Genomic DNA, 17,183 nt, shown 5'->3' on the forward strand with positions numbered 1-17,183 from the left:
AGAATATAAATATAAAAACTTTATAATAAATATAGAGAAAAAAGCTAGAAATTTTTTAAAGGTTCTGATAATGGATGGTATCAAGAGGATAATGCTCTATATTTATCACTGTTTGGGAGGGAAATGGTGTTTCCCCCAAACCCTGCAAGGGACCACTGGCTGAACCTGGTGCTGTTGCCAGTGGTGATGGTACTCCAGTTGGTTGCTGCCGCGGTTGTGCAGAAATGGGATGTGTGCGCATATCATACTAGGAAAAGTGGGGATAATGACCTGGTTGATACATTTGGTGTTGTGGGACTGGGGCAGAGCTGATCGATTGAAATTCAACCCTTGACATAGGGGGGGTCATCTGTAAGCCGAGTTTGTCGGGTAAGGGTCCCGACACTGGCTCGGTACAGGGTGTCACTGATGATCCGCTCAGCCTCTGCCCTTGTTGCAAGATCAAGTTTTCTTAGTTTTTTGGCAATTGCGTTCCCCACATGGGGGGTTATTCTAATCCACTCTTTCTGACAAAATCCTTCTTAGATGGACAAAACCATGTGCACTGCAGGGGGGCCAGATGTAACATGTGCAGAGAGAATTAGATTTGGGTGAGTTATTTTGTTTCTGTGCACGGTAAATACTGACTGCTTTATTTTTACACTGCAATATAGATCTCACTTTGAAGTAAAACCCCACCCAAATCTAATTATCTCTGCACAAGTAACATCTGCCCCCCTGCAGTGCACATGGTTTTGCCCATCTAAGAAGGATTTTGTCAGAAAGAGTGGATTAGAATAAGGCCCATGGTCTTGCTCATCCTCGTCCAATGCCATCAGTCGACTTTGACTCCAGAATCTGCCGAGTCATGACCTCAGACATATCCGCAGTCTGACATGACCTTTTACGGCCTCCCCTTGATGGAGGTTCAGGCTGCTGCGCGGCTTGCTGAGTGCTGGGTGTGGGTGTAGAGCAGAGGACCGATGAAGGTAGCTGTGACGGCACATCCAGTGTCTGTGAACACTCCTCTTCCACGAATAGAGAAGGCTGTAAAACATTATGTAACAACCAAATCAGTGATTTGTTTTTTTAAACTTCTTTAATTCTATATTTAAGTTCCCTATGACTACTGAGGAGTGGCAAGCTATTGCCCAAGTTTTTAAGAATCTTTGGAATTTCCCCAATTGTGGTGGAGCCATCGACGGAAAACATATCTGTATCATGCCCCAGCTAATAGTGGTTCTTTTTTTCTATAATTATAAGGGCTTCTTTAGCATTGTTTTAATGGCTATTGTCAATGCCAAATATGAATTCATCTTTGTGGACATTGGCAAAAATGGCAGGGTATCTGATGGTGAGGCTTTGGAAAAGACCATGTTCCATGACAAACTTAAAAACAATGGACTTCATTTACCAGAGCGGACACAGAATGTGCATGGTTTAAGCTTTGTATTTGTGGCTGATGAGGCGTTTGCCTTGCACGCCAATGTTGTAAAACCCTACCCACAAAGGGCGCTTAATAGAGAACACAGACTTTTCAATCACCGGCTGTCACGAGCTAGGCGAGTGGTTGAAAATACATTTGACCTACAATACTAATGCTGTTTACACACTTGTACAATCTGCATGAGATCCAGATGAGATTAAACATTATACAATTTAGACTATACAGTGCAGATCTGAACTATATATAGTCTATGCAGCCAAGACTTTCTGGCTGAGATATGGGAGCGCGCATCTTGAACGCATCTGGATCGCTTGGGATAAAACCCATACAATCTGCATGAGATCCAGATGAGATTACAATTTAGACTATCTGCATACAATTTACACTATCTGCATTCAATTTAGACTATATAGTGCAGATCTGCACTATATAGACAGGGCAGCCAAGACTTTCTGGCTGAGATATGGGAGCGCGCATCTTGAACGCATCTGGATCACTTGGGATAAAACGCATACAATCTGCATGAGATCCAGATGAGATTTTGACTATATAGTCAAAATCTCATCTGGATCTCATGCAGATTGTACAAGTGTGTACACAGCATAAGCAATACGTTTAGGATTTTCCCTAGTGCCATAAATCTGTGGCTAGATAAAATAGACACGGTAGTTATGGCCTGTTGTGTGCTGCACAACTATCTACACAGAAAAACACAGTCCACGCACCCCAATGTTTCCGGCATGGATGACAATGAAATAGTTGAGGAGGCAGTAGGATTAACATGCTTGGATACCAATCTAAATACAAGAAATGCTACTATGCGTGCAAAATTGCCCTGAAAAGAGTACTTGTAGTACTTTAATTGTGTAGGCGCTGTTGATTGGCAGGATGACATGATTTGCTGAATTGCTATGACACCCTTTTACTCTACTTTATTTGTACTTTTATCTTCATTTTAAATAAATATTTCAAATGTGTGCAATCTGTGTACTTACTGTGCCAGAGAGGGTATCCTCCGCAATTTCAGGGGTGTGAGGCGTGGAGTATGGGGCAGCCTGGGCCACAGGCAGATTGCCGATAGACTCCCTTGGCAGCTCTTGGTCCACTGTAAATGCCAGCAGATCAAAGTACCAGAGCCTGGGCACATACTGGGCACTTGGTTTGTACCGGACCCTGATTTCTTGGATGCATCCCTCTTGTTCAGCTACTTTTTGAAAACTGTCCTCATTCTGGCAATCTTTCCCAGCACCCATTCAAGGTTTGCCATGGGGTAGTAAGGGAGGCTGACCTTAACCAGTTCCTCCAGTGCTACAGCTCTCTTCTGCCAATTGGAATAATATCTGGATTTACTATTCCAGAGACAATCCTGGTCTCTGTAGGTCTCAATGAACCCCTTCATAAATTCAACATTCTTCTCTGCCATTTTATAAATGTCTGTTGAAAAAAATAATAATGGACATTACTTTCCGGATACACACAACATACTTCAATAAAGCCATTACAACAATAAACTGTGGTTGAGTACTCACTAATGAAAATAATGTGTATTTTGCTGTATACCGATTGTTTGTGTATTTTTCCCGAATGAAAATTCCTCCATGACGCACGCGTGCAGAAAAACTGTGTGATTGGTTTATAGCGTTCGAATCTCCGCCCCATGCACGTGATCAGTTGCACAAACAACGTGATGACGAGGAGCCATGTCGGAGGGTGAAGTGCCAGCAGCAATGCAAGTGGGGGAGGACACTCCCCAGACTTTATTGGAGGTGAAAGATAGCGGGATGGGTGAACCCGAAAAGGAAAGAAAAATGAAAAGAGCTTCAGCCATGTAATCAGCTGAGGTCGAACTCATGGTTAGAGTTTTGGATCAAAGGGACTATGATTGTTCACGGAAAATGTACCCCAAAACGAATTACAGAAAAGAACTAATAATGCAGCGTCTTGTCAAAGAGATCCGTGACAAGTTTGGAAAACGAAGGAGCAAATATCAGCTGCAGAAATGGTGGTCGGACCTGAAACACAAAGAACGTGCCAATTTAAAGAAAATTTGAATCATCAAAAAAAGATAGTACAACACACTATGTATGTGCTATTGGTAATACACTGTCTGTTCTTTGATCTTTGAATGTATGTGTGCTTATTCTAATGACATGTTGTTTTGTACATAGAAAACATCCATCGTAGAATACTCCTGGATGAAGGCAGCGACAGGACCTGTGTAAAGATCGAAAAAGAGATCACAGGAGTTAAACAAACAAGCACCACACCACTGCACTGTCATATATCTTCAACCTCTGGTCCTCCAGATGTTGTGGAACTGCATGCCCCAGCATGCCTTTACCCTGCTTTGTCATGTGACCATGCATGCTGGGACAAGTAGTTTGACAACATGTGGAGTGCAACAGGTGGAAGATCCACTATTATAATGTCAAAGAATATATGTATTCATATATCCCTTGCCTTTCCACCTTAAGATGATATCCAGCCAACGCAGTTCAAGGAATGTACCTCTGAGGGCCATCAAATGATAGTGATAACCAGCAGTGTAGATGGTGAGCATATAGCGGTATTCAGCTGTCAGTTAAAGGGTCATTGCATTTTTAGTTTCTCTCACATAGATTTAATAGAAATTTAAGATGGATGTGCAGAGGGGGAAAAGAATACACAAACACCTGATATCTCAAGCGATGAAAGTACAGGAGAACATGACATACCTCCATCAATGCCTCCAAGAGTTGGGTGAAAAAGTCCACTCCACAGCCCAAAAAATGTCCATAATCCAAAAAAGCGTTATACATGGCAACTATTTATATGAAAAAATATATAAACGGTTCCATTGCAAAGACAAACTGATTTTATATTATATAATTTTTTGTATGTTTTGATGCTTGTTGTTTTGTTTGGATATTATGTTCCACTTCTTACCAGTGTTCCTTCGTTGTTGGCTGGGGGGGAGTTGTTATGTCATGGACCTATATGTGACACTACTGGGGACACTCCTGTGTGCAAACATATAATGGTGTATGTGTCGGATATGACCCTGTTGCAGCAACGCATCACATGAGAGAAGGCCGGGATGTTCCCATGTGATGCGTTGCTGCTATGGGACCGTGTACCGCTACATACACCACTATATGTCCATGTGTTCCTTCATTGTTGGCTGGGGGGCGGTTGTTATGCCATGGACCTATATGTGACACTCCAGTGTTCTCAATATACACATTTTTCAAAGTTGTATTTTTGTTAAACACATTTTTTATTACTATAAAGTCTTGTAGAAGGGTTGGACAAAATTATAAAAACGGATCCGATATGATTTCCCGGCGGTCGGGATCCCGGCGGTCGGAATCCCGACACTGGAATCCCGACCGCCGAAATCCCGACAAGGGGGGGACATGGATCGCCCCCCCTTGCGGGCTCGCTGCGCTCGCCACGCAGCGGGCCCGGTGCCTCGCTACGCTCGGCACGCTATTTTATTCTCCCTCTATGGGTGTCGTGGACACCCACGGAGGGAGAAAGTTTCGGGATTTTGGCGGTTGGGATTCCAGTGTCGGGATTCCGACCGCCGGGATCCCGACCGCCGGGAAATTAACCGCATCCCGATAAAAACAGATCATAGCAGATATATATATATATATATATATGATATATGTCCCAGCAAGTTCAGCACAGCCACTTAAATCAAATGTAATGGGAGGGTGCCCGTGATGGCAGCTTACATACAGTCGAAAACAATGAACAATAAATAGTCGACATCACCGCCGGGCTGGGACGCTCCCGGCACGGGAGAATGGTTTGTTCATTGTCACTTGGTGTTAGTATATAAGGTGTGTTTAATATATGTGTTTTAAGCCTGAAGATAATACAGATTGTATTGAAACGTTGCTTCTGCTATTAAATTCTGCACAAAAGAGGATGGAGTGCTGTACATGTTATGGCAGGAAAATATTAAGAAAGAGGGGTGAATGCTTCTTGTTTACATGCTGTGCTATAGGAGAGATCATGCAGCTACTCAGCACCCACATGGGCGTTCCAGCTTTAGAAGTATAATCGCAAGAATGGCCAGCATATCAATCAAACGTGCGAACACACTGCACTTTTGTTCAGGTATGGGCCTGTCCGGTCGGCACTGAACCTTCGACCTGAACCTTCGACCGACCAAGTATGGATGGACAAGACCGTTTTTGGCCGTTTATCGATTGTACAGCAGGAATCTGGACAGCGTACACACCTATACAATTGAACTGCCTTTTGTCCCAGAACGGAAGAACGGCCTGATGATTGTATAGATGTGTACCCAGCTTTAGTAAATCTCACCCTGTATCTGCTTGGCCAGTCAAGTGTACCTAAAACAGTACATAGCAAAAAGAAAAAAACAAAGCTGGTGTTGGTTCTTTACATAGGTGACTCTGTAGTAAGTACAGATAAACCCCTGATGCTGTATCACCAATATTCTGTCTCTTAACCTTTTTGAGGTAAGAATTATGGAATTCAATGGGTGAACCTCTTTGCTGGCTCCATTAAAGATCAGACTGCTCCCAGACTGTAATTTTGTTCACCCCTGGTGTAAATCCTACTTTATGTATCTAAATGATAAACCATCTCTCGTCTGGCCTCCTGTCGCCTGCTAATGGATTCCATCCTGCAAGAGGAAAGACAAATTATATGAGTATACAAGAAATGACAAAGGATACAGAGGTGATTTTAAATGGCTAATGCAAAGAAATAAGAACAAATAAATATATATATATATATATATATATATATATATATATATATATATATATATATGTATATATGTATGTATAGATAGATAGATAGATAGATAGATAGATAGATAGATAGATATAATTAGTTATAGCAAAAAATTACTTATTTGGACTATTATGCAGAATAGACCTGAAGATGTTACAAGCCATTGCAATTGTGATCTTTGCTTTGATCTAATCACAAAATGTTTTTTTTTTTTTTAACAGAGAGCAGTTGTATTTTTGTGATGCTTCAGGGATGTCTGTCTTTATTTGTCAGTGATCAAACTGGTGGACTGTTAAAGACCCTTTGGCTGTGCTGCTGGCCATTAACCCTTGCAGGCAACTGTTTGTCAAAGCATTTTGACCACCTCAATGTAAATTAGAACAACCCTGGTAAAAATGGGAAAAGTCATCAAGATCATTCCAGATATGATATTTTGAAGATCTTCTCATATGAATTGAGCTTTGATGTTTATGTAAATGCATATTTGTCTTTTTTTTTTTTTACAGTGCTGCTACTGCATCTCTTTTTATTGTGTTTGTATTGAGAGAGTTTTTGTTCCTATCTTCAGCAATAGCTGGTCACAATAAATTAGATAACACCCCCTAGAGGCTCTCAAAAGTCCTTGCACCCTAATAAAATTGAAAACAAAATATTTTTTTATTAACTTAATAACTTCTGACAGATGAATCTCTTGCTAGTAAGATATCGTAACTTGAATCAGTGAATTGACACAAACCAGAAATATTTATCGCTTAGAGTGGATGATCATGGAAACATTTCAAGGATGATTAAACAATTGCATTTATCTAGGCAAAGCATGCAGTATTTATTTCTGAGTGAAAGCATTTAAGCTTTCAAGCATTTAACCCAATTCAATGATTCATATGTTTGTTAAATACCTATACTTAAATTTCCTGTATGCTTTGGCCAATACATACACCTGTACATAAAACAGATTAAGAGATAAAGCAGCACTCTGTCATACCTGCAATTGTCAGGGTACTATGTGCATGGTAAATATGATACCACTATACAGATATAGTGGAATATTTATGACAAAGAAACACAGAAGGCTGATTAAGCCTGAGGTGACATAAATCACAGAGGGTTCTCACAGGGTACACTCTGCTGTTGGTCACATGTTATTCTAATGAGGATGGGCACAAGGCCTATCAGAGCAGGGGGAGGGTTTAGACAGGGTAGGAATGATCACGAGTTTAGAGTGATCACCCTCTGTCCAAGAAGCCGCACCCACCCTTTCCTATTTCTCTTCCTCTTCAGCGGTGGTAAAGAACGGTCATTCTTTAAGAACTCTTTGTGTGTGTAGGTAGGGGTGCACTCTCCCTCGACATCGATTGTCATGGGCCATGCTTCTGTCCGGGGGATGGCCGTCACCACCAGGCCTGGTGGCTGACCAGGGAGAGTGGTCACCCAGCGTTGTATGTATGCTTAGTGATCTTTAACCCCACCTTTCCTATAGTGACCGTTCTTTAGTGCCACCACCATTCATAGTCTTAGTTAACTGTCAAAATAAATTTGACATTCTTTTTGAAACGCCAGCACTTTATGTCGTGTCTTTATTTTTAAGTTAAGTTATATAAGGTTTAAAGTTAAGTTTGTATTTAAGTGTACCAACCGACGGGGTGGACCAGGGAGATACCCGATGGTGAGTTTATGCTTATTCTTAAGGCCCCCTACACTGGTCCGACTTGTCCTGAGGACATGTCAGACCTAATTTCCTCCCTCGGCAGAGCTCACTAAAGATTTGGCACTTGATGTGCCATATTTTACATGGGATTTATCCCATGTAAACTCCCAGCAAGCTGTGGGGGCAGGAGAGTTAAAAAAAGAAAAAACCTGGGCAGCGGTGGTGCTGGGCTGCGCTGAGCACCCGGGGTGTGGGTGACCGTGCAGTGTCGCGGCGGGCAGCGTCCAGGAAGCGCTGAGCAAATCTGCGACCAGCAGTGGCAGAATAAAAAAAATTCAAAAGACAGGCCGGCAGTTGATTGGCTGGGAGTGCACGGAATAGGCCCAACCAGACCAGCATGGGAGCCTTTAGGTGTTTGTCTCTTTATATAAATTATTTGCGGCCATATCTGAATTAGACCCTCTGAATCCTATTAGAGGAAGAAATGAAAGTATTATGACTATCCCATCTACCTATAAAAATTATCCAGTATTAGGAGTAAATTACTAAATGGGAGATCTATTGAAGAATATATGTTGCCCCTAGCATCCAGTTTCTATCTATTATCTTCTAGAACAGGCATTCCCAACCACGGTCCTCAAGGCACACCAACAGTGCAGGTTTTAGTGATATCCAGGCTTGAGCACAGGTGACTTAATTAGTACCTGAGTGATTCTGATTAAACCATCTGTGCTGAAGCCTGGATATCACTAAAACCTGCACTGTTGGTGTGCCTTGAGGACCGTGGTTGGGAAAGCCTGTTCTAGAAGGTGCTAATATTTAAGAAGTAGAATCTGATTGGTTGCCATTATTATAATGTATTTATTTATTTATTAACAGTTTCTTATATAGCGCACATATTCCGCAGCGCTTTACATAGAATATTTATTTATTTATTTACAGTTTCTTATATAGCGCAGCAGATTCCGTTGTGCTTTACAATAGTAGTCAGTGATAAAACAAACTGGGTAACAGACAGACTTGGGGGTTAGAGGGCCCTGCTGCAAGCTTACAATCTATAGGTATATAGGAGGGAAACACAAGAACAGGCATCAGTAATAGCATAGCAGTCCCACCAAGTTACAAGTCCAGAAGGGAAGCTATATAATACATAAGTGCCTCAGAAGGTTATGCGTGTAGAGCTCAAATATGATAGGCTTGCCTGAAGAGGTGAGTTTTCAGGGAACGCTTGAAAGTTTGGAGGCTAGCGAAGAGTTTTATTGTTCGTGGAAGGGCATTCCATAGGATGGGAGCAGCCGTTGAAAGTCCTGTAATAGTGAATGGGAGCTAGTGATCCGTTCACATGAGAGACGCAAATCTTGTGCAGAGCGGAGTGGTCGAGATGGGAGATATTTTGTGATAAGTAGAGAGATATATGCTGGTGCAGTATGGTTAATAGCTTTATATGCTAGAAGTGTTTTATATTGCATACGGTAAGATACAGGTAACCAATGGAGGGACTGGCAGAGCGGATCAGCAGACAATGAGCGTCTTGCAAGGAAGATCAGCCTTGCAGCAGCATTTAAAATGGACTGTAGTGGTGAGAGTCTGTTCTTGGGAAGACCAGTTAGGAGACTATTGCAATAATCAATTTGGGATATAATGAGTGCATGGATAAGAGATTTAGTAGTGTCTTGTGTGAGATACGGTCGTATTTTGGATATGTATTTAGATGCATGTAAAGTGATTTGGAGACAGATTGAATGTGGGGAACAAAGGACAGGTCAGAATCGAGGGTGACCCCAAGCAGCGAGCTTGTGGGGTAGGGTAGATTGTCGAGTTGTCAACAGTGATGGAGATATCAGGATGGTAACTGTTCTTAGTTGGCGGGAATAAAAGTAATTCAGTTTTGGAAATATTGAGTTTGAGTTGGTGAGAAGACATCCAAAATGAGATGGCAGAGAGACATTCAGAGACTCGGCCCAAAACCACTGGTGACAACTCTGGGGTTGATAGATAGATTTGAGTATCATCCGCATATAAATGATACTGAAATCCGAAAGAGCTGATTAGTTTGCCAAGCGAGGAGGTATAGATTGAGAAAAGCAAGGACCTAAGACTGAGCCTTGCGGAACTCCGACTGACAGAGGTAGTGAAGAGAAAGTAGAGTCAGAGAAGCGAACAGTGAAAGAGCGATCAGATAGGTAAGATGTGAACCAGGAAAGGGCTGTATCATTAAGACCTAGGGAGTGTAGTGTTTGTAAAAGGAGAGTGTGATCCACAGTGTCAAATGCAGCAGAAAGATCTAGAAGAATAAGCAGTGAGTAATGGCCTTTAGACTTAGCTGTTACCAGATCATTCACCACTTTAGTCAGTGCTGTCTCAGTGGAGTGTTGAGAGCGAAAGCCTGACTGAAGCGGGTCTAATAGGGTGTTAGAGTTAAGAAAGTTTGTTAGGCGAGAGTAGACAAGTCTCTCGAGTAGCTTGGAGAGGCATGGGAGCTGAGAGATAGGACGATAGTTAGAGAGAGAGTTAGAATATTTGAACATTCATAGCAGTCCCTGCCAAAGTGGGGCTTACACTCTACCACACACAGACATTCTAGGGTCAATTTTTGTTAGGAGCCTAATAACCTACCAGGATATTTTTGGCATATGGGAGGAAACCGGAGTATCTGGAGGAAACCCACACAAGTACGGGGAGAATATACAAACTCTGCACAGTTAGGGCTATGGTGGGAATTGAATCCATAAACTCAACGCTGTGAGGCAGTAATGCTAACCATTACACCATCCGTATCGCCCCATGGGTAACATCCCATATTCAATAGAACTCCCAACTTAGTAAATGTACCCCTTAATGTCTGAAATCTAGAGAACAGAGGTGTCACATTTTAGTAAACCAAGGATGAATGGAATAAAGACATTTAATGTTTGTATATAAAAAAGAAGGTGTGCCAGCGCTGGCTGTGATCAAATATACCAATACACGGTTCTCAAAAAGATACACAATTTATTAATAACAATAAAACGATATTTAAAAAACAACAACAATTGTTAAAATAATGTAATGAGTCGCTCTAGAACCTAAAAGTCCATAGTTCACAATTATAAAGATTATCCCAGGGGATATTTAGATAGATTTTGGTAGCTGTTAAGCTGATGAAATGATATGAGGAAAGCTGTATATTACCATCCCATTCTGCCTGGTCGATTGGAAGCCAGGATCTGTGACACAGTGTCCTTGGATTGTCCTATATTTTCAAGGACTCAGGATATCCCAAACGAATGTCCTCTTGTTATTTGCTGGATAATAAGGGATCAAGCAGTATCCCAGATATTCTTAGGTCCAGAACGATTTTTGGAGGATCATCGATGGGAGAGTGGACACGTCACTTAGTAGATGGAGGAAAGGTGGTTCAAAACAGCATTTTTCACAAAAGCTCAACGCGTTTCCCCGGCACATATCTGCTCCTGATGAAGCCGGAGATTCCGGGGAAACGCGTTGAGCTTTTGTGAAAAATGCTGTTTTGAACCACCTTTCCTCCATCTACTAAGTGACGTGTCCACTCTCCCATCGATGATCCTCCAAAAATCGTTCTGGACCTAAGAATATCTGGGATACTGCTTGATCCCTAATTATCCAGCAAATAACAAGAGGACATTCGTTTGGGATATCCTGAGTCCTTGAAAATATAGGACAATCCAAGGACACTGTGTCACAGATCCTGGCTTCCAATCGACCAGGCAGAATGGGATGGTAATATACAGCTTTCCTCATATCATTTCATCAGCTTAACAGCTACCAAAATCTATCTAAATATCCCCTGGGATAATCTTTATAATTGTGCACTATGGACTTTTAGGTTCTAGAGCGACCCATTACATTATTTTAACAATTGTTGTTGTTTTTTAAATATCGTTTTATTGTTATTAATAAATTGTGTATCTTTTTGAGAACCGTGTATTGGTATATTTGATCACAGCCAGCGCTGGCACACCTTCTTTTTTATTTCCCTTTATTATTGGGTCTGACAAACCCAGTGCCAGCTGCTGTTGATAGCGCACCACACAATACTCCTTTTTTATTTAATGTTTGTATGCTCATTTTGATGTAGGCAATATATTATTTATTTACAGTTTCTTATATTCCATTGCGCTTTACAATAGGTAATAGATTTAGCTGACTATAGATTTTTTTTGTAGGTCTCTGTAGAAGTAAAGCACTGCGAATGGCAATTATTTGTTTTTTCAAATCAGTAATTTGGGGAGCAGGTAGTTAAGTTTTGACAGAGGATTACCAAAAAATCTGATAACTGAGATCAGCTCAGCAAAGACTTAAGCCGCATTTGGATAAGTAAGTCTCTCAGTACCAGTATCAGTCTCTGGCGAGTGAGAAAAAAAGTCAACAAATAGAAAAAAAAAAAATCACATTAAAAAATGTATTTTTTATTTTATTTTATTCATCTTTGAAATGTAAACATGTACACTAACTTACTGATATTATACTGGCCCACCCTGCAATACACAAGATTATGATATATGATTATAACATTTATTACAACATTAATAAATAATACTTGCGCATAAATTAGCACCACTATTACACCGATTATTATTAGCATTCTTTATTTATATATCACAACCTATTTCAGTGTTGTACAATCATACACTGTAATCCAGTCATGTGGTTTCCTGCCCCAATAAAGTCTACAATCTACAAATAGCAGTTCTAACCTTTGGAAACACTGGGGCAGATGTATGAAGCAGTGATAAGGAAGGCGAAGTGATAAATTGCCTGGTACTTTATCACCAGCCAATCCGCTCCTGACTATCGCTTTTTAAACCCAACCTGTAACTTAACAGTCAGGAGCTGATTGGCCGGTCATAAAGTACCAGGCACTTTATCACTTCTCCTCCCTTATCACTGCTTCATACATCTACCTCACTATGCCACACCCTATGCAAAACCCAATGTGGGTCCTTTGAATCCATGCTCACATCATCGGCGAGCAAAAGTAGCATGGCTTCATGTGGAGAAGGTGTAGCTTTGCATGTTGGCTCCTAATTTTTATTACTCTAGGGGTCCCAGAGATACAGGTTGCCCCCAGGGACTGCGTTGGCTACAACCTGGCTCCTGTCACTGAGCAGAAATCAGCATTTTGGTGTGACCACCTGGGTGGGTGACAACTGGGTGTAATCTGCACCCCCATAATAACACTATTGGTGCAACATAAATTCTAAATACCTCTGTGTGCACATTAGGGATAATTATATCCTGTCATTATTTCTGAACAAACAACCACCAACCCCAATGAAGTGGACTATAAAGTTCCATGTCAGGGATCTGAGAATTTATTGGAAGAACTCAGTGATTGTCACAGCTTAGAATTGATTTTTCACTGTAGGAGATAAGGAATAGCAACATTTGTTCTGATTAGAAGCTGTGTTGGCTGGGTATAGATAGGAGCCCAGGTGATCAGGGATACTTAAAAAATGTTGTCTGTGTGCAAGATAATTGCTTGGCCTTCCCCTTCCACAATATGTATACCTCCCATGACAGAGAAATATATTGTGACGCTCTACGAGAGCGTTTTGACCACGTTACATTGGTGGAGTGCAACATGGTCTGGGGGTGTTCCCAGCATTACAGAACCCAGCGTCAATACTAGACCCCTTCTTCTCCTATAAAGCACTCCTTCAATGCCATTGACACCTGATATTGGTAAGTACAGTAGAGATGGGCCACTTACAGCAACCTACCTCTCAACTGTCCTGGGACAAAACACCTGGTAGATGTTACAGTTGGGCAGTCCCCTCAAAGCTGCGATAAACAGCCAGCCAAATCAGCTCCTGTCTGACATTTTTCAAACACAGTCTGAGACATGGCAGGTAGGAGCTCATTGGCTGGCTGTTTATCACTCTCCATTTTATCACTTTTGAAGCTTAGTGCATCTCGCCCACAATGTGGACAATTAAGAAGAATGTTGTTGTTGTTATTATCTCTATGGAATGTGGGGTATCATAACATTGATTACAGTAAATGCGTTAATTTTCATTTTAATTAATACCTCACACAATATTACCTTAGAAATGTTAGACATACACTACTATATTGCTAAAGTTTGAACATGTAAGTAACATGGAGCTACCCTGCTGTTGTTGAACCACAAGTCTCATCATACTGGCCAAAGAGAGTTTAGTTTCATAGAGCCACAAAATACCCAGTCTACAGCTCTCCTTAACATTATATCAGATTATTTACCTCCATTCCTTCATTAGCGTTGAGCTACCAACTTCTATCTCAGCGTATGTTTGAGTCTAAGTAAACGATCATTACAGAGTATCCTGCTGGCAATGAAATTGTATCTTCTAGTAAGTGCTTCTCATTATAAATTAATGGCTTACCTGCCAGTTGTAGCTTCTATTCTAATACTCTTTCGTCTATTAAACACGCAGTGTGGTTTGAGGAGCATTTCTTGCAAATCCAAGGATTATCCTCTCTGCCTCTCCCTATAAAATAATCATATGGTTTCTTCCATCGCCCAGTCTCTGTTACCATAGAAGCAGACACATCGCTTTTTGGCCTCTGTGACAGGAACCCCGATGCATGGGCTTAAGACCTCCCATACCATGTATGTAAAAATAGAGACCTGTTTTTCCAAGCATAGCACCTTAAAGTGTTGTATTATAGGAATATAATCCAGAAGACAGACTTAGAACAAACTGCTGCTTTATTCCTCTATATTTACCATGAGCCTCCATCATTGACTGGGGATTCTGGGAAATGCAGTTTTAAAGCTGGGTAGATGCATCTTGTTTAACTATCCTGATAATGCAATTATGCCACACTATAGTCCTTATTCAAATCTCAGTACAAATTTGTTCTCCAAATGGGCAAAACCATGTGCACTGCAGGTGGGGCAGATGTAACATGTGCAGAGAGAGTTACACTTGTGTTGAGGTATTTTGTTTCTGTGCAGTGTAAATACTGGCAGCTTTATTTTTACACTGCAATTTAGATTTCAGTTTCAACACACCCCACCCAAATCTACCTCTCTCTGCACATGATACATCTGCCCACCTACAGTGCACATGGTTTTGCCCATTTTGAGAACAAATTTTTACTGCGATCAGATCTGAATAAGGGCCTGTATCACCTGTACTCCATCTGTGAACAAGTGGAATTGGTCCCCATTTAACCACCCCATTGATGCAGGGAACATGCAGAGGTCAAGTGGCAGCTGTGGCTCACCCCTGCACACACACACACACACACACACAATCACACACAATCACACACACACTATAGATCCGCCACTGCATGTGGGTTTCATTGTAATGGATCTGGCCCCCAAATAGATATTATTATTTGCCATGTGGACTGACACTGTTCTACAATTATTTTTATTTATTTTTTGGGGGGGGGGGGGGGGGGGGATTTATTGGTTCATCACATTTGGTGATCATTTTTTGCCTGATCTTTGTGTATGTCTGCTCTTTTTTTTTTTTTACATATGTGGGGTTTATTTACTAAAATCGGAGTTCTATTGAAGATCGAATGTTGCTATAAGCAACCAATAAATAAATCCCATGGGTTTTGGTATTTTTTATTAAATAAGTACACAAACGAATCGCATGTAACAAAGACAGGCCGGATGTCCTGTCACTCTCATGATTCATTCAGTGCCTTAAAGTAAGCTACACTGAGCAGCATTATAGGAGGAAAAACAGAACGGTTGAATTGAAATCGATCAACAGTTTTGATTGATACACTGTAGTTTAAAAACTGCAACATATATGCTCACTCATGTATACATTCTGCTTCTGTAAGAAATGCATTGTGCGTATGCCCGCCGTAGCTAAGCGCAGCCTTCCGTGATTGTTTGCTGCCGCTATGCGTTCTCAAGCAGCAGCAAGTTGACACATCTATAAATACAAAAAAAACCTGCTGGTTTTGACACACTAATCCATATAGTACATCTACCCCTTAAATTTGAGGCAGATTGTGTCCTAGTTCATTTATCAATTTCAATGTGCAAAGCAGCTGGCCTGTGTTTGTGTGTTACATGCAGGATCAGCCTGTATTTTCTCTACAGGATCAAAAATATATTTACACACTAGTACTTACTGTACAAAAGGGACCCTGCACATCGAAGGTGCACACATCCAAAATGAGGCTCGCCTCGCATGAAGACCCTCATGTTCTTGAAAAAGGTTGCATAAACCGAAACACTGAACAAAGGGACACAATTGCCTTGTCATCTATGTTGCTGTGAGACCCAAGAATGCCACCATCATCTGCTGTATATTTGGGACACGGATTGGATTTCGATGATGTCATAATCTTAAGAGACTTGTAGCAGTGCAGTGAGTCCCGGTGAACCAGCTCCAACCACAACCATAAGACCCAACCCACCCCTGCCCTTCTTCTGCCTGTTTACAGTTTTAATAAAGGTAAAGAAAAAAGAAGTTTCTGTGGTGCAGAGAGTTGCACGATGGGCCATTGAGCACCCTCAGCCACTGGGCCCCATAGCAGCTGCATCCCCTGCACACTCCATAATTACACCAGTGTACTTACAATATTGGTTCAATCTTTTTGCTTAATTTGTAAATATTCTTGCTAACTGGGTGTTCTCTGTCCTGCTTACTCTTCAGTCCTAGGGTTAATAAGTGTTGACTGTTGGAGTCGTGGTGATGAGGATTAAGTAATGAAAAGATTCATATAAGAAAAGAAAAGTTTTGGCAGAAGTACTGTAAGCCCGTTCCTCACAAGCCTCATTCCTGTGGAGATCTTTCAAGCAAACTACATTAAACCTTGCATGACATGTTTCAGATGCACATTGACGATGCTCACCCAGTACATCTCTTGTATAAGTTCCTCACCACTCACACTGTATTTCACTTATTAAGTATTGTAAATGCAAAAACAACCGTGCAGCATATGCAATATCAATAATAAACATCCAGGCACTATAGGGGGCTGACTCCAGGATCTGCATAAAGCAAAATAGGCAATGAGCCTGATTCAGACCAGATCGCTGCTGTGCGAATTCACACAGCAGGCGATTATCGATACAGTGCGTATGCGCCTGGGCCGCAATGCTTGACGCCTTCCTGCTTTTTTTTTTTTCTAGCCACTCGCAAAGTGATTGACAGGAAGTAGGCACCTGGGGGTGGTAATCAGCTGTTTAATGGACATGCTAGAAAAACACTGGCATGACTGAATAAATGCAGGTGTGCCTAGGGAAAAGGCAGGTGTGCCAAGCGTTTAGGGTAGGGTGTGCGACGTGAGCTCCGACCTTGATTAGGCTGATTTCATCACAGCTGTCCAGGGATACGTGGGGCTTGCAATGAGTGGTGACACAGCAGAAAA

The 17,183-nt window shown here is 41.4% G+C and overlaps 2 protein-coding genes across 3 annotated transcripts in view; one reads left to right on the plus strand and one right to left on the minus strand.

Annotated features, from left to right (window-relative positions):
• The window catches only part of LOC146035826 (uncharacterized), a 159,123-nt gene that overhangs the window by 76,656 nt on the left and 65,284 nt on the right, over positions 1–17,183 (plus strand). The window lies entirely within an intron of this gene.
• LOC146035825 (uncharacterized) lies at positions 49–4,714 on the minus strand. The gene is made up of 2 exons (XM_083159481.1): positions 2,422–4,714; positions 49–1,026 (listed from the first exon to the last, which is right to left on the minus strand). The coding sequence occupies exons 1-2, from the start codon at positions 2,677–2,679 to the stop codon at positions 796–798; spliced, it is 489 nt and encodes a 162-aa protein (XP_083015607.1). The 5' UTR covers positions 2,680–4,714; the 3' UTR covers positions 49–795.

Source organism: Crinia signifera, chromosome 9 (assembly GCF_055691185.1).
Source record: "Crinia signifera chromosome 9, ASM5569118v1, whole genome shotgun sequence".
Lineage (NCBI taxonomy): Eukaryota > Metazoa > Chordata > Amphibia > Anura > Myobatrachidae > Crinia > Crinia signifera.